At 42.9% G+C, this 18,812-nt stretch overlaps 1 protein-coding gene across 2 annotated transcripts; it reads left to right on the top strand.

Annotated features, from left to right (window-relative positions):
• Nucleotides 1–1,273: 1,273 nt before the first annotated feature.
• Nucleotides 1,274–16,177, top strand: LOC147621478 (uncharacterized). Of its 2 annotated transcripts, none has more exons than XM_086824221.1 (5): nt 1,274–1,403; nt 1,875–2,352; nt 15,263–15,623; nt 15,713–15,790; nt 15,878–16,177. In XM_086824221.1, exons 2-5 carry the CDS (start codon nt 2,072–2,074, stop codon nt 15,932–15,934), a joined length of 777 nt encoding a protein of 258 aa, XP_086680347.1. In that variant the 5' UTR covers nt 1,274–1,403; nt 1,875–2,071; the 3' UTR covers nt 15,935–16,177. The 2 variants fall into 2 exon arrangements, with proteins under 2 accessions (XP_086680347.1, XP_086680348.1); XM_086824222.1 differs by lacking the exon at nt 1,274–1,403 and adding an exon at nt 1,458–1,743.
• The last annotated feature ends 2,635 nt before the right edge of the window (nt 16,178–18,812 follow it).

Raw genomic sequence — 18,812 nt, 5'->3', positions numbered from 1 at the left:
GCCTAAGGTCAGTAATTTTATATATGGCAAATAGCTTCATTAAGACCTTGCATCCCTTTTAGCGTAATGATATAGAGCTTAGTAATTTGCATGATTAGTTTAGAGCTTGCATCAATGGGGAGTGGGTGATTATCTTACACAAGTTTAGCAACCAACTTAAAGAGCCATCCATAACAAGGCTTGCCTCCTTATTATCAACTTTCACCTTGTTGATCCATATAATCGTCTAAAATGAAAAGTTGGACAAAAGAAGAATATACATTATATTTTATAAAAGCAAAAATTCCTTCTATTAAACTCTTGTGCTATCTTGTGTATGAGACTCCAAGCAATGAACTCTCTTAGGATTGCACCTTTTGATAAGGCATATAAGTGGAGAAAATGGGAACTAGAATAGTGCCACTTATTAGAGTAATAAAATAACAGGTCCTACTTAAGAGAGATCACTAGTTCAAGTCCCATAATAGGGTGGCCATACAAAACCACCCTTGGGGCCTTTAGAGACTCCAAAGGTACCCAATTTAGTTGCCCAAATGTTAGGCATGCAAAAAGTGAAAATAGACCCCAAGATTGGGCACCCCCTTTACACACATCCCAAGTCTTTCGACACTATTATTGAACCCACCCATGTCTAGGGAAAAGTGGCTACCCAAATTTTTGGATTTATGGGCGGCGCAAGCTGGTATCCACCTCACCAAGTGACTGGTGGGGTGGATGACCATCCTAGACTATGTATAAAGGGGGAGCACTCGTCGCCATGAAGAATCATGCACTCCCATTGGTTTTTCAAGAAATAAAGGATGAGCGGGCATTCAGTATGTAAAGGGCATGCCTTGAATGCATGCTTTTCTCTCATAGCTTGCATTTATAGTCATGTCAAGACGCTATCAGACCTGGCCATAAGCATATAACACATATTTTGATGCAATGCAAAATGGGAAATGGAAAGAGTGCGATTCTCTGCTACAAAGACTAGTGGAAACATGTTATTAATGAAAGCGCCAAATGTAGTAACACATACGAACAACAAAAGTGGAGGCGTGGGTTCGTGGCCCTCTCAATCCTTCTAATGTGGTGACAAAAATTTCGTCTCCTATGATTTTGAGGTCCATTTTACCATTTTCACCAAAAAGCGAACTATTAAGACTCACGGGCACTGCCCAAAATTCACACTTGATGAGATCTTGTGAGGGTCAGATCCATGTGAAACTCCTCTAGGGTGCTTCATGGGGCAAGTGCTAAGGCTATTGGGGTGTGATGGTGCCCTAAATATGTTGAACCTTAGTGTATGATTGAAGGAATGTTGGTGTGAAGGCACCCTTATTTGTTGGGATTTTGTGCAGGACAGAAGGGTGTTTTTTGAGAACCCAGCTATTCAGAGGCAGGGGCGACGCTACCTACAGGTACTTTCCATCCTTTCGCTTGTTTTCTATCTTCTCAATTGAAAGGGCACTCTCTGTCGACAGCTTGACCGCTGCATTTTGGAATCTCTGTAGAGCTCTCGCTATCGATTGTTTCTATTCTTTGTTTAGTGCGAGCTTTGCAGTGCTCTTTGCTGTTGAAGTTGCCTGGATTATCGGCTAATTTTCGCCTTGCAAAGCTCTTTTCTATCCAATTTTGCCTTATATTCCCACCCATTTGCTTAAACTGCATTTTAATCCATAAGTTTTTTACGGAGTGGATTGCCAATGATTTTTTTAGCTGAAATCCTAAGAAAATGTCGCCTGGGGTTCATTTAAACAGGTTTGATCTTACTCTTGGCAAATAATAAGTTTCGGGTTTAATCATTGAGATTACTTAGCCTTGGCATTTAATGCAGCTCTAAATGTCCTGAATTAGAGATGCTTTTTCTATGTGCTTTTTCTTTTTTGCAGATCTTTCCCAAAAATGTAAATTTATGATGCATTTTCTAAAGCTGGATGCCTTTTAGATGGTGAGGCCTAGGTACTGAGAGAAACAAAAAAAATCAAAGCAAAAAAGCATGCCTTTGAAGGAAAAGAAGAAAAAAGCATGCCTTGGATGAAACAGTTTTCTCTGAACATGAGAGAAGCATGCCTTTCATGTTGAGGCCATGGATGCGGAAAAGACAAAAAGCAGAAAGCGTGGCATTGTGAATGGAGGCAGTGAGTTTGTGTTGCAGTGGGGCAGCAGCAAGAGGTTGAGAGGTGTGAAGAAAGAACCCAGCTCTGCAAACAATGCATCAGGAGTGTTGAGAAAAGCCATCAGAGCAGACAGGCGAGTTAGTAAGGCCACGAAACAAGCTTGGAGGCCGCGCAAACAGGCTCCCGGAGACATAAAACAGTCTCCTTCCGCAACAAACGTGCATAGCCAGGCCAGAAAACCTGTGAAAAAGTAAGGTTTTTTCCTTACCCAACAGCTCTGATGCACCTATGAATGTTTTTGTGGAATGCTTTTGAAATTATATGAATATCTTCTCTATAAAGCTTATGATAACATGTTAGGGGAGCCCAAAGTTGTCTTCAGCTCTCTTCCTATGCAATAGTACAGGCCTTCTGTACACGAGGCCTGCTCTGAAGCACCTCATGTTTGCTGTATGTACTGGCAGACACCGCTTGTTTATGGTTATGGCTTCTTTGAGTCTTTTTACATGTGCAAAAGAAGCCCTCACATGGACCAACTATTTGTACTGCCTTAACTACTTTTATGCATGGTGTCCCTGCGATAGATCTTCAGCCTTTCTTTGGAGCTCTGCTACTGTTTTGGGTCTACGCTCATCAGAATCAAGAGAGCTGAAAACGATTCTCTCTCAGAGCCTTTCCATTTAACTGTGATTCCAGTGTGATTTGTCAATATAGCTGCCTTGAGTCACGTCTGGGACATGTAGTAGGCTGGAACATGCTGTGAAAATGGATGCAAATGCATGACATGATATCTAAGCTTTTTGGCTCCTTTCTGTCTCCTGCCCAAATAAGTACCAAAAGCCGATGAAGGTTGCCTCCATTAAAAACTTATGGCCGTATTTTCTCTTTTAACAGCTCTCTCTCTCTCTCTTTCTCTCTCTCTCTCTCCCTTTCACCCCTGTCCTTGCCGCCGTTGTAGGCCAGATTGTAGATATGCAATTAAAGTGGGAGGCAACATACATGTAACACATCAACATAGCAAGAATGGAGTAAAAACACTCTTGCTTCTTGTGTTTATAGAAAATCACAGCAAAGTGATAGCAAAAATGGAGTAAAAGCACTCTTGCTTCTTATGTTCTTGCGTTTATAGAAAATCATGGCAAAGTGTTCTTCTTGGGAATGTATATGCACATTGTGTTTTCTCATCGAGTAGCATAAAGTAATTTTTGTGTGTGTGGGGTTGGGGGGGGGGGGTGGCTGGCAAATTTTTTCGAAAGTGTTTTTGGTATTTGGCATTGTTTTGTTGTGTAACCAGAGGGTTTTAAAAACTTTTCCCACATCTTGTGTCAGCCTATTTCTGTTGCAAGAATAGAGGACAACATCTTCAACCTCTTCCATAGAAGGGGGCTGATTTGTGGGCTGTTCCATGTATCTTACATCTTGTTCAACTTGAGGATGACTACCATGAGGTTATAAATTGCACATTCTTATAATGTGAATTTGGTCATGTTCCTTGATTCATCTAGGTATATCTTGTTCAACTTGAGGCATATCATGAATAGGGGCTGGCTGAACCGAATCCTGCTAATGGTTATGGGTAAAAGCCCATCAAACATGTCCTGTGAGCTTGTATCATGTTTTTTATACAAGCTGAGCATGGGCTGAACTGAATTTTCAGCAAAGACCACATCTCTATTAACAAAAATCCAGTGTGTTACTGGATTATAGAGACAGTATCCCTTGATCTCATTACTGTAGCCCACAAAGATGCATTTGATTGCTTTAACATCTAGCTTTGTTCTCAGTTGCTTTGTCACATGAGCATATGCCAAACACTCAAATGTACGCATATAATCCATTTTGGCTTTTTGTTGTACCAAGCCTCAAATGGTTTATTGGTCTTCAAAGTTTTTGTTGGCACATGTTCAATACATGGGTTGCACACATTATGGCTTCCATCCAAAAAGTATGAGGCAACTAATGTGCTTTCATCATACATCTTGCTATCTTCAATGAGAGACCTATTCTTTCTCTCAGCTACATCATTTTGCTGCGGTGTATAAGGCATATTGCACTAATGTTTGATGCCCTTGTCAAGCAAATAATCCTTGAATGCATTAGACATGTATTCTCCCCCTCTATCTAAGCGGAGTGTTTGTACCTTACATCCATACATTTTTTTTCAGCCATTGCCACAAAGTGTTGAAAGCATGTAAACACATTTGCTTTTGCTTTCAAAGGATATACCTGAAAGAATGGCTATAAATAAGAAAAACAGCAAATAGATCTTGCAAAGAAACACACGTGCAAAAGAACTGAAGTAAAAAACTTGTTATCTGCTGAAGTAGAGCACGAGGGCTGCCCGTAGGTGCATACAACCAACAGCAATAGCTGAATAATGATGTGCTAATGATGCTAACCCAAGCCACCTATTTATAGGTTGGACAAGTGCTGGTCGGCCAGTATAAAAACAGTGGGCTGGCTGACTATGCAAAAAATACTAGAATAATGTCTAAAAAGTAGATAAAAAATAGCAGAAAAATATCTAAAATAAGATGAATGCATGGCCTCATAAATCTGGCCAGATACAGCATGAAATATGCACATATATGCCCAATCTGGAGGTGATAATGCCAAGGAGGTGATAATGCCAACACCTCCTCTTCAGCTCCAGATGGGCGGACCGACTCCAGCACGTTGAAGAAAGACCTCCAAAGAAGCTCGAGGGAGCGGTTTGGTGAAGAGGTCAGCAAGATTGTCTTGAGTGGAACAATACTCAAGTCGAAGAAGACCAAGCTCAATCCAATCCCGAACAAAATGATAGTGAACCTCAATGTGTTTGGAGCGGCCACGTATCACAGGATTCTGAGCTAAAGCAATGGCACTCTGAGAATCCGAGAAGATGAGAACTGGGGAATCATCCGCACAACATAAATGCTCCAAAATTTGATGTATCCATAACGCCTCGGCTGCGGAGAGAAGATAGGATTTGTACTCAGCCTCGGTAGAAGCAGCAGCAACAGTCCTCTGCTTCTGAGATTTCCAAGAGACCAATCCTGTACCAAGCATGAAACAATATCCCGTAGTAGATCTCCGAGTATCAATGCAACCAGCCCAATCAGCATCCGTAAAGCCCACCAAAGAAGAACCACTAGAATAAGTGATGCCATAATCTGATGTACCACGAAGATACCGAAGCACTCTCAAAGCTGCCTGCCAATGAGATCTCCGAGCTGCTGAAGAGAACTGGCTGAGTACGCTCATAGCATAAGAGAGATCCGGTCGGGTGTTGACAAGATAAAGCAAGGAGCCAACTAACTGCCGGAATTCTGTGGAATCCACCAAATGTGTATCATCCTCCTCAGACAATTTCGCATTGGGATCCATAGGGACAAGAGAGAGGAGAGCAATCTGTCAAACCATAAGTTGCAAGCAACTTCTTCACATACTTCTCTTGGGAAATGAAGATGCAATCATTTCTCTGCCAAACCTCCAGACCAAGAAAATAATGAAGTAAGCCAAGGTCCGTGATCTCAAACGTGAGAAAGTTGAGACTGAACCTGAGTGACCAACTCAATCTGTGAGCCTGCAAGAATGAGGTCATCAACATAAAGCACAATGATGCATATATCCCCATCAGAAAGAAGCACATAGAGGTTTGGATCTGCATATGACCTCTCAAAACCAAGAGATAACAAGAAGCATCAATCTTTTGATACCAAGCACGAGGTGCTTGTTTGAGACCATAAAGAGCTTTCTTCAACAAGTAAACATGGTCCTCATGTCCTTGAATCACAAAACCGGGAGGCTGCTCCACATAAACTTCCTCCTCTAAATAACCCTTCAGAAAGGTAGATTTAACATCCATCTGGAACACAGGCCATCTGAAACGAGCAAATAGAGCCAAAACAATACGAATGGAAGTAAACTTGGCTGTAGAAGCAAATGTCTCATCAAAGTCCTCGCTGGCCTTTTGAGCATATCCACGAGCAACAAGACGGGCCTTGTACTTAACCAAAGTACCATCTGCATGAAACTTGACTTTGAAGATCCATTTGATACCGATGACTCGTCGATGTTAAGGCCGTGGTACTAAATCCCATGTATGATTCCTCTCAATAGAGAACATCTCAGCTTCCATAGCCTGTCGCCACTGCGGTTGGGCAAGGGCCTCCTCTGGAGATTCGGGCTCATCAATCGTCTACAAAGTACTCATAAGAGCATAATTCACTGTGGGAGTGGGAACCCGAGAAGATCTCCTCTGGAGATTCGGGCTCATCAATCGTCTGCAAAGTACTCATAAGAGCATAATTCACTGTGGGAGTGGGAACCCGAGAAGATCTCCTCAGACCGGATGAAGAAGTAGAGACCTGGTCATGCAACTGACTGTCAGAAAGGCCAGAATCTCGAAGTAATTGCTGGACCCAATGGGGTGGACCAGCCCTCCTCACAAATGTGGAAGAGGAAGTATCCGCAGCTGTAATGGATGCACCCGGGGCAGCCGGGGATGAAGAAGGGACGTCCGAGCATGTGGGAGATGATGTAGAGGCTGTCCCGACTGGCTGAGAAGTTCTGGAAGACGGTCCAGCACTCTGTATGGGGCTGGAAATAGCAGAAACAGGGGCTGAAACAGTAGCAACAGCGGGCTGAATCGCTGCCGAAGTCACCGGAGGCACAGGGGGTGAAGTGCCTGATGGGAGCAAAGAAAATTCACCGATATCGGGCGGAAATGGATCAATATCCTCAGAAAACTGCATGGGTGAAGAGGAACCAAATCCAAAGAGGGTCTCATCAAGCATCACGAGATATGATGATGTCCTCCAACGCAGGATCCCAAAAGCGGTATCCTTTTGACTTCGAGCTATATCCCGTAAAGATCATCCTCTTCGACTTCGGGGAAAGTTTAGTCCTCTTTTGACCTGGCACATGTACAAACGCAACACAACCGAAAACTCGTAAGTGTGAGACGGAGGGCTTATGTCCAGAAAACGCCTCCTTTGGTGTTCCCATCGACCGCCTTTGTGAGAGAGCGATTGATGAGATAAACTGAGGTAGCCACAACTTCACCCCAGAAAGAGGGAGGAAGACTCACATGATGCAAGAGGGATCAAGCCATCTCCTTTACTGTTCGGTTCTTCTGCTCCACTACTCCATTTTGCTGAGGAGTATAAGGAACAGTCGTTTGCCATTGGATGCCTTTAGAAGTAAGAAACTCATCAAAAGGTACAAACTCACCACCATTGTTAGTTCGTAAGAATGAAACTTTGCTTTGAGATTGGTTCTCAACCATTGGAAGCCAAGACCTGAAATTGGCAAATGCATCAGATTTGCGTGCCAAGAAACACACCCATACCTTCCATGTGAGGTCATCCACCAAGAGCATATAATAACGGGGCCCGCGAAGGGACTCAACCTCCATAGGGCCAGCCAAGTCTGCATGGATCAACTCAAGTATCCGAGTAGCTCTATGTGTAGCCTCTTCTGGAAAGGACTCCCTGTGATGTTTCCCCATCATGCAAGAGGAACAAATGTGTGGGAGAGCTCTCAACTCTGGAAGCCCACTAACAAGTTGCTTGGAATGAAGCTTTTGCAGAGCGGCAATAGGCACATGACCAAAACGTGAATGCCACAAAGAAGTATCTGCAATAGAAACTAAGGCATGGGAGGGAGAGAAAAGCTGATGAAGATGAGATTCCGAGGAAGAAATCTGAGAAGAGAAGTTGGTGAGCTTGTAGAGGCCTTCATCATGAACACCATTAGCCACAACCGTAAGAGTCCTCCGATCAATCACCTCAATCACCTCATCATCGAAATAAATGCCAAGTCCCTTCTGAGCAGCCATGTTCACTGAAAACAAATTCTTCGAAATACGTGGCACATGTAAAACATCATGTAAAGTAGCAGAGGAACCAAAAGAAATGTTACCAACTCCATCGACAGGTAAGGAGGAGTCATCTCCAATGCGTATAGAAGAAGAAAGTGGCTTGTAATCCTCCATAATGTGGGAATGTTTGGTCATATGTGCCGAAGCGCCGCTATCACCAATCCACTCAATTTCTTCATGTGTGGCACTCACCTCTGCATCAGAAGTGATCTCTGTGACCACAAGGAAGGAATCCTGTGAAGAAACAGGAGAATCTGAAACTACCATGTATGCCACTTTGGCATTGCTCTCCTCTAGAACCTTGTCCTTGCCTTTGTCCTTGGAATCTTTGTCAGCATCTTTGGAGGTGTCCTTGGCTTTGTACTTGGCTTTGGCGGCTTTGGAATCATTACGCTTTGCAAAACACCGAGCCTCCGTATGGCCAGGCCTGCCACAATAGGCACACTCCTCCTCTTTGGAACCTTTGGATTCCTTAGAATCCTTGCTTTTGCCCTTCTCGCTTTTGTTGTTACTGCCTCCTTTACCTCCTTTGGACTTGCCCTTACTTTGGGCAACAAAGGCAGAATCTGTCTTCCCTTTGCCTCTCAATAAACATTTTGTCATGTAAGTAAGTCACAACTTCCTCAAAAGAGGGTAGAGGCTCACGGAAGTAGATGTGATCTTTGAAAGAGTCAAAGGATGATGGCAGCTTACCAAGCAGTTTATGGATCGGGTTGTTGATTGAGCTCCCATATTCCTCAAGCTGCCTCTTGATCCTTGTGAATTCCCCAATCTTATCAATGATATTATCTGAGTCAGTGATGGTAATCTTCTCAAGATCCACCTCCAACTTAGCAATCTTCACGGAAGATACTCTCCCGAACTTCCTCTGAATCTCATTCCACATCTGACTGGCATCACTCCGGAAAGATATGAATTGTGCCTGGATAGATGGTGTCATACAATGGATGATGATGAGACGAGCCCGTGCATCCAGAACTCCACGAAACGCGGGATCCACCAAGTGAGGAGTGGTGACAGAGGGCCACACACCTGCTCCTTCAAGAAGCAATTGCGTATAAAACGACCAAGTATGGTAGTTGGTAGCAGTCAGCTTCATGGAATCACTCACTTGAGGGGGTGAATAGGATGGCACATGGGAAGGGGTTGGGATGAGGATTTGTGGGAGGGGAGAAACAAGAGAAGTGGTGGTGGTGGGGAATATGGAAGGAAAAGAAGCAGGAATCTAGGAATAAGGTAGAGAAACAAGAAGCTGGGAAGAAGAAGCCTGTGAAGTTGGGGCTTGGGATCGGGGAGAAGAAAAGAGAATCCCCGAGAGAGAAGAATGACTATGACCAAAAAGCCATACCCTCCGATAACGCAGTAGAATCCTCCTCTTCAACAAAGCTGATCAGAAAATCAGCAAACTCCTCCTTGAAAGCTGGGTGCAGCCAAGAGAAAGGAAGGAGAAGAAGGGATGGGAGGGTGGGAAACCAAAAGGAGAGGTAAGAAATGACTCCCCTGGGTTAAAACCCTGTTGTAGCACCAAAATACGGGGCTGAGATTTGAAAACGCAGATCTCAGGCTGAAAACGCAGCACCTCTGTGGAAAACGCAGGTCCTCAACAGAAAATGCAGCTCCTCAATGGAAAACGCAGGTCCAAAGCAGAAAACGCAGCTCCTTTGTGGAAAACGCAGCTCCTTTGTAGATGTAGATGCGGTGGATCTTTGCGTGCAGCAGTAGATGTAGAAAACGCAGGTCCCTTTGTAACACTGGGCTCAAATACCATGAAAGAATGGCTGTAAATCAGAAAAACAGCAAATAGATCTTGCAAAGAAACACACGTGCAAAAGAACTGAAGTAGAAAACTTGTTATTTGCTGAAGTAGAGGACGAGGGCTGCCCGTAGGTGCATACAACCAACAGCAATAGCTGAATAATGATGTGCTAATGATGCTAACCCAAGCCACCTATTTATAGGTTGGACAAGAGCTGGTCGGCCAGTATAAAAACAGTGGGCTGGCCGACTATGCAAAAAATACTAGAATAATGTCTAAAAAATAGACAAAAAATAGCAGAAAAATATCTAAAATAAGATGAATGCATGGCCTCATAAATCAATAAGATGAATGCATGGCCTCATAAATCTGGCCAGATACAGCATGAAATATGCACATATATGCCCAATCTGGAGATGATAATGCCAACAATACCCAAGCAAACCTTGAGTAGTCATCAATGAATGTGACAAAGTAAAGATGCCTCCCCATGGATGGTTGCCACATGCGGAAGCTCTGGGAGTCTTCTCTTTCAGCCCTAAACACCATCGTAGAACATGCTTGATGCAAAAACACATACAGAAGAGAGAGAAATAGCTGAGTATTCAGTATATTATAATGTACAAAAAGGATGTACAAGTCCTACAGCCATAGGCTGTCTTGGAAAACGTAGAAATCACCTAATCTATGCCTAAGTCTAAGACCCAATCCAAGAAGGATTGAATCATCTAAGCCTTGAGCCAAAGTGCCCTTTTATAGGGCTGAAAACCCCTTGTGGACTGGCCGACAGCCAGCTCCAGGACAAATATTCATATGTTTTCTACAGTCGCCAGAGGCAACTCCTTCAACACTTGGCTGACAGCCTCCTGTCCTTTTCCACAAGGTTCTCTTGCCCCAAACTTAGCAGCACAAGCTCCAATATGTCTTCTAATTTCGTTCTTTATCTGATGCCCTTTAGTGAAATAGCTCTGGAATAGCCTGCACATGTCTTGCACATGACAATGGTGTCCACATTGGACCACATACATTGCTATGTATGAGTTGTAACTTATTTTCATCTCTAACAGCCCCAACCTTGGGAAATGGTTTGCGGTGCATCTTTCCCAAAATACACTCCCAACAGACATGTCTTGTTGGAGACTCAAGAGGTGGCATATTGTCAACCATATGATGCTTTTGTAAAAGCATCAAACTCCCAAAGTTTGCATTCCCAAAATGAGCATGCCATAGATCTGCATCATGCATAGCAAGAGTGTGGGCAGCCACTGTATGTGCGTCATATAGACACTATCATCATCATCATCATTCATGAGGGCATGGGAACCTTGTCGGCAACCAGCAGGTACTCATGCAGCAGGCAGCCAGGTGATCAACAATGGGCAGCAGGTGTGGGCAAGCCAAGAAGGCAAAACACAACATTTATTAGCATTTTACATGATTATTTGTCCATGCAACAGGTGGACAGCTGGCCGACCAGCACCCCATGCACGTATATAAGCAAAAGCCATCATTTACATCATTTCATGAAGTCATTTCAGTATCACAGAATTAGCTCCAGCATATAGCATGTAGAAAGGGGCCAGAGGTCACCCTTTGGGGCTGGACCATCATGTACATCCACTCAGTAACCTTTTTGTACCATATTAAATACAAGAAAACCTGACACCAACTATCTCTCTTCTTCTTTATTTCAGCATCTTTTTCTTAATCAAGCTTAGTGTCATGTGCATGAATATGCCATGGACATTCTCAGATGCTCATCCAGAAGAGGGCAGCCAGAAAAAGAATGATACGAACCAGATGATGGAGCACAGAGCACTTTTGGCAGTATGGACTTGGAGATAGATGGAAGGATGTCCTGTCAGTTGCGTTAGATACAAAGGAGGACATTTGGCTGCAGATGGTTTGTCGGTTGCACCTGATCAGAGGCGGCGGCTGCACTTCAGGAGGCTGTCGGCTGCCGGCGCATCATGGCACATGAAGAAGCCCAGTCGGGCAGTACTTTTGGCATTTAATGAACTGTTGATTGGCCGACCAGCAGTTGGCCAGTTTGCCAAGTCTTGATGAAGGCCTATAAATAGGCATAAAGGCTCCTCATTCTATTCATTCAACGCCATAAGAGTTGGGTCCTTAGGGTCCTTAGAGTAGGGCAGATTTTGGTGATGTTCACCCTTTTACGAGGCAGCCTAGGGCTGTGGACTGAGTACCTTTTTGTACTATATGAATATACTGAATTTCCAGCATATGTCTCTCTCTCTACTCTCTCTTCATGTCTGCGTTTTGCATCAGCATGTTTCCAGTGGTGTTTAGGGCTGAAAGAAGACTCCTAGAGCTTCCGCGTGTTACACTTAGGGCTGTGGATTAGAACAGCAAGGCTTCCGTGCATGCAACAATGGTATCAAAGCATTCAAGCTCAGCCACTAAGCAAGTCCCAAGGAGGTGCACAGATCCATTGGAAGAATGCAGCAGTAGGGTAGCAGATGGAGTGGTCCGCAAGAGGCGAAGCTAGAGGAAAGCATTCCCTGAGGGTATGTTCTCAGAACCAGTACATCATTAAGCTCTCAGATTAGTTTCAAAGGCCTAGCAACAGGCATGATCAGTTTCGATAGGTGACCTGCTACTGTTGTGTTAAGGGGAAGGGATAGCAGGCATGGGGACAACAGTGGAGTAGATGCTGAGCTCTTCAGCAAGACTTGGAAGTGGAGATAAGAAGTAGAAGGTGTTCAGATCAAAAATATCAAAGTCAAAGTCAGAAGTTAGTAGCCCAAGGAGGAAGGATGACAGAGTGTCCACCCCGTCATCAAGTTTAGCAAGAGGGGATGTCACGTGCACACTCGTGCCATGGCTAATCTCAACTGGAACATCATCACCCTTGATTAATCCATCAGTTAGGATAGCATTTAGGTTATCGACAGTAACATCTTCATCAATATCATCATCAATACCATCAACATTGGTAGCCAGCAGGTGCCAGGTGCTCAACAATGGGTAGCAGGTGTGGGCAAGTCAAGAAGGGAAAACGCAGCATTTATCAGCATTTTACATGATTATTTGTCCGTGCAATAGGCCAACAGCTTCAGTAGCTAGCCGACTAGCACCCCATGCATGTATATAGGCAAAAGCCATCATTCAACATTATAGAAGTAGCTCCAACATATAGCATGTAGGGCCAGAGGTCACCCTTTGGGGCTGACTAAGGGCTTGCATCATGTACTCATCTAGGTATATCTTTATGTTGTATTAGCGGACATGCAAATTTCACATTGTGAAGTTTTCATCCAAGTTGCAACCAGTTGCTATTGTTTTAATTCTTTCTATCGTTAGTGGTGCATATGCCCTATCAACTACCTTTTTGTTGTAATAATTCTTTCTATTTGTTATGATCCTTAGTGCTAGGCTTCATTATGGCTGAGTCTGCCTTGTATCTCCGGAGCTCTGACAGAAACTCAGTACTACACAGACCTTTGTATAAATGTATGCTCTTATGTGTGTTTGTGTGTGTGTGTGTGTGCGGGAGCATATATTAATACCAAGTTCTACACCCAATATTGGGCACTGATGACGTTAGTGGAGATGTCATAGTATCTAGTCTATACTATGCATGATGGAGTTGATGGTTTATTTTCTTGTGGATGACTTCCATGAGGTTATAAATTGCACTTTCTTATAAGGAATTTGGGCATATCTAGGTATATACATCCACTCAGTAACCTTTTTGTACCATATTAAATACAAGAAAACCTGACACCAACTATCTCACTTCTTCTCTCTCTTTTGTCTTAATCATGTTTATTTCAGCATCTGTTCTTAATCAAGCTTAGGGCTGTGGATCAGCATAGCAAGGCTTTCGTGCATGGAAACCCCCCTCCCTTTCCTTCCTTCCTTTCAGCCCGGCCGGCTCTATCATGAGGTCCGCCCAATAGGGGAGGAGCTGCCAGCCGGGCTGGGCGGCGGTGGAGCATTGGGCACTAGTGCTGCCCGTGGGAGGTGGCGCTTCTTGGCATGGGAGAGGAGGTTGGAAAGGCGATGGGCAGAGGCTGGCGATCAATGTTCTTAGGCGCTGAGCAGTCTTTTGAGAGGTAGCCCGCGAAGAGGAGGCGCCGACAGAGAAGCCATGAATAGAAGCAGCACAGTAGCTCACAATTAGAAGCCCATGAGTAGGAGTTCTCCACCACCAGAGGCCAAGCTCTGATACCAAATGTTGGAACACACACAGTTCGAGTTTCAGCTGACAGGCACAGAGATGGAGATGGACACAATACACAGAGATGTTGAGAGTGAGAATCTGTGGAGGTGGTAGAGTCAACCCTCCACACATATCACATCCATAATAATATGAAAGTACAAAGAAATAGATTGTGTCCTTTCACATTGGGTATCCAAGGGGAAAAACTACATAAAGTGCCCTTGGTTAGGTCTTATTCACACGTAGTACTACCATAAGTGTGCATTTGCCTTCAGACCTGGGGTTAGTTGATTGGGGCAATGAACACCTCGTCCTTTTAATGTTTACAAAGGAGACACCCATCTGTGCACTGCATGCACTTTTCCAGCTTACGAACACCTTTGCCAACATGATGTGTCTGGCCTGCCCAGCCAGTTCAACAATACCAATTTGAAGTGATGAGCGCGAACGTTCGATTTTCAAACTTTGCTCCGGCTCTTTTAATGCTGAGGAGGTTGATTTCAAGAAAATGCTGCTAGTGGGCTTCAATGTGAGTGTCTAGGACATAGTAGCAGGAAATGGCCGTTTCCTAGCCAAAAGTTGTAGAAACTCAGTTTCCGTTTCCGTTTCCATTTCCATTTCTGTTTCACCTGAGAATTCTCCCACAATTTTTCCCCTGTAAGATTTATTTTTCCCCAATTTTCCTTGTTATCTCTATTAGATTATGATGTATCCCAAGTTTCTCCTCTATTTCTCTCAACTGTTTTCATTATTTCATCTGTCAATAATCTTTGAGGCATCCTAGTTCCAAGCTGTTTCCGTTGCGGAGAGTCGAGACATCATCCTTTTCCGTAGAATGAAACTATGGTCTGGGAGTATGAGGTGGTGCTTTTTGCTGTCAACAAGTGGAGAGAACACCCTTTTCAAACAAGAATGTCGGGCATGGAAACTGAATTCCAGCTTGGTTGACGTTCTGCTTGTATTTATGGCTCCGGCACAGCAACAAACTGGCAGCCGGTATATGGCAGCAACCAGTGTGGAAATGAGTCCTCTGCCACTTGTCCTAAAACTATACGACAGCATGTCTAGAAGCCAAAACAATAAAAGTCCATGCTAATGAAGACAGTCCCTGATAAGGGATTAGACTCGTACCTGTCCATTTGGCAAGGTGGGGACATTTGTGAAATGGGCCTAGGGGTTGGCTACCTTGTTGGATTACTATTAAGCAATTTTGTTTAGAACTACATTTCGGCTAGTATTGTGTCAAGTGGTGGTGTTTTTTTAAATATTTTATCATCACACATATTTAAGCCTGCTGCCTTGCTACAAGGATATAAGACTCATTTTTGGATTGTGGGGTATTGTGCAATAATCAGGTATAGTAGTTGCGTTTCTTCAGCTCCAGAAAGTGGAAACAATTCGAAGCACAAGTTGAGCACCCCTTCTAAGTCTTTGACAAAGTCAAGGGTAGACAAAAGGCATCTAGAGAAGTCAGATAAAACAAGCATCTCCACTACCAAGGACACAGTGATGGTGGTAGCAAGGAATAGTCTTGAAGCCGACTTGCCTGTGGGAAAATTTCATAATGAGATTCAAAGTTTGGAGGTGTTTTTATTGCCAAAGTTCATGATTGCATTGTCTCACAAGGAAAAAGAAGAGGATTTTATGGCAATCAAAGGCTCAAAACTACCCATAAGACCAAAGAAGCGGGCGAAGCATGTTCAGAAAGCTCTACATGTATGCTCAGCTCATCTAATTTTATCATAAACTTGCTATGATGAAGCTTATTTCCATAATACATTTTTGTGATTTTCTTTTGTGCCTAGTGTGTGAGTCCAGGGTCGTGGCTGTGTGAGTTATCCTTGGATAGATATGAAGTGAGGGAGAAGAAAAGTGTTCAGAAGGTATGCATTTTTCCTAAGCTTGCTCTGTGCTTACTTTATGGTTGTGGTGTTTGGGCTTATTTAATCTCATGCAAATTTGTTCTGCAGAAGTTATGGGGCTTGAAGGCTATGGCAAGTGGTGATAGTGAATCTAATAAGTCTTGATCTATAAAAAAGCTTGATCATAGCTATTACATTCTCTATTGGGGCCTTACTGCTTAGCTTTATGAATTATAGTATTGGAAACTAGACCTCCAAGTCTCGCAATTTTATATTCCTATTGCATACGTTTGTTAGATGATGAAGTACTAGGATTTGGTTGACTTTTAATAATTGTAAGGTTGTGAAATGATTCATTTTGGTTGTTTTTTCATGATTTTCAAGGAGGTTATGAAACTGTTTTTTAACAAGATATTGCCTTAAATGTGGTAGGGGGCAATGCATCTTCTGTGTGCGTGTGGTGTTGATCATAGTAAGTTGTGCAATTTTTGAAAGCATAAGATTTCAGACGTTTTTTCCTAGTAGTAGGGACATGCCATGCTATGGGCTGTACAGTGACGCGGTAAATGCATCACTTGGGTCAAACTGTGGTGTGAATTTGTTCAGTTGAATTTGCATCCCCAATTAGGTTGCCAAGCCTGCTTGACTTCATACTTCAATTTTCCCTTTGTTTGTTGTGCTCCTTGAGCTTCTTGGGTTGCTGGTATTGGTTCCCTGTCCCACTTCATAGACCATTGCCTCTAGGTAGAGTCTTTTCCCCTCATCATAGATGTGCATCTAATCTGTTTCAAGTGCTCCTTGTCTAACTGGTTATTGTCAATGACGGGGTTCTCTAACAAATACTAGTGCCAGTCTTCTCCCTAGCCATGGCCCATACATTTTAGGCTGGCCCTCTTGCTCATCTTGGAATAGTTGGGATCTCTGAGTCTACTCAAGGACTCAATATTACTTGAAATCTTTGACATGGATGGGAAGTGATCTTCTGATTTCAGTGGAAATGTCTTCTAAAGATCTGATGTGGCTCTTTCCATGTCAAAAAGCTGTTCTTAGCCCTAAAAATGAGGGTTGCTCTACACAAATCAAAGTACAAGCAAAAACATAAACATATCGTACTTGATAGGTCGTTGAAACCTTCGGATTTGCTGTTGTATGTGTGATTGCTAAACTTGAACCTTAGGTATGGTTATACCCTATGACAATAAAGACTTAAGCCGTCATTGTATTTGGATCATTGTGAATGATAGTTACATATGTTATCCAACAGATAGTCTTTTAATTAGTGCTATTCGCAATCAATATCACAACAGTATTCTGGTTTATTCTTTATGAGCATTGTGTTGTTCTTTGTTGGACTTTTGTTTTTTATGGTTATAGTATGTTCATTAGTATGTTTACTTTTTGTGTTGGTAATTTGCCAACACTTCATAATGATTGATATTCATGAAATCTCTTTTAAGTCGGGGACTCTCTTCCATCCCAAAAGCTTCGAGGCCGCGGATGACATAGTTAATATTCAATGTTGTTGGGAGTATATATGGATGTTAGAAATCAAGAGAAAAGTTGGGAGGAGCAAGGAAGCAATGGATGGTGTGGTGACCATGGATGGATGTTATAGCGACAATTGATCGAGTGAGGTTGTGTGCAAGATTTAGTAAACAATGATATACAATGAATCGTCAAGGTGAAAACAAAATTTAATAAAAACAATGATATACATGAATTACCAAGGTGAAAGCAAAAGCCGTAAGTGGACACGTGTGTTATAACATCCGGTCCAATCAGAATCATTGAAAGCATGTAGTTGAATATCACTCTTTCTTAGCATAGAATAGGCCAAGGGATTGAGTGTCTTGTAAGTATTTGGATACTTGCTTTGCGGCTTGTCAATGCTTACTTTCGGGACTTTGGATAAACTTGTTAAATTGGGAGATCCCAAAGTAGTACTTGTGTCTACTAGTGTAACAATAGGCTTACAATCTTCAAGAGCAAACCGTGTATTTAGCCTTACTATGTGCTTGATTGTAACATACCAATACCATCATCATGTTGCATAGATTGTATGCTCATATAATAATGCAACGAGCAAAAAATTGTCTTCTCAAATGACATATGTATTCAGCTTTGAAGGTTGAAATCTTCTCAATAGGGCTTGTAAGAAGCATGTCATTAACGTATAAAATGATGACCAAAAAACAATCTTTTTCTCCTCTTTACATAGAGTACTCTTAGTTAGATTGCTGAAAAAATCATTTGCAACCAATTATTGTTTATCTTCTCATACTATGCTTTGGGAGGTTTGCTTAAGGTCATATAAAGCTTTTCTAAACTTGCATATTATGGAGTCTTGCTCTTTCTCAATGAAACCATGTAAGTGTTCTATTGTTAGAGTTGCATGGAGAAAGTTGTGGATTCTATGTTAAGAGAGAGAGAGAGAGAGAGAGAGAGAGAATGCGCAGGAGGAAGGATTACTATCCTGAAAACCCTAATTGTTTAAAAAGCACTAGAAACCCCTCAAGCGTAGAGCGACCTTGCCCTTATGTCATTGGCCAGTGTTTTGTTGGAAGTCGATTGAGTGAGGGTAGGTTGGGTGTGCTGTGGAAAGCCCTAGGCATCTTTGCATACAGAGGCGCTTGTTTAACACCACCAGTAGCAGTGTTGTGTACTGTTGTGACTGGGTGGCGCTGCCCACAACAATTGTGCCTGTATGCGGTAGGCAAGGAGGTCGATAGGCTGAAGGGAGGCCACCCTCCCTTTTTATAGTGGGAAAGCACATGGGTGGTTTTTTTAACTTATAAACTCATGGAATTGGAGGTCTTTTACTCATCTTCCCTTCTCCAGACATGACCAAACCTTGAAATTTATAGTACGGTTTCCAACTCGTGCTTGTCTTTTCTTGGTAAGTGGGTAGTTTTGTGTGTTTTCTTGTCTTTTCTGGCATGAAAAATTCCTCCTCTCTTTAATTTTTGAAAATCAGAATGGATACAGAGTTTTCGTGTAGCACCACCTTTTTTAATCCTCCATGGAGCCTGCTCTTTGCTCGAGA

This window comes from Cibotium barometz, chromosome 30, assembly GCF_041138505.1.
Source record: "Cibotium barometz isolate CiBa-2024 chromosome 30, ASM4113850v1, whole genome shotgun sequence".
In the NCBI taxonomy this organism is placed as follows: domain Eukaryota; kingdom Viridiplantae; phylum Streptophyta; class Polypodiopsida; order Cyatheales; family Cibotiaceae; genus Cibotium; species Cibotium barometz.
The sequence above is the reverse complement of the archived record's forward strand: the minus strand, read 5'-3'. Positions and strand labels throughout refer to the sequence as shown.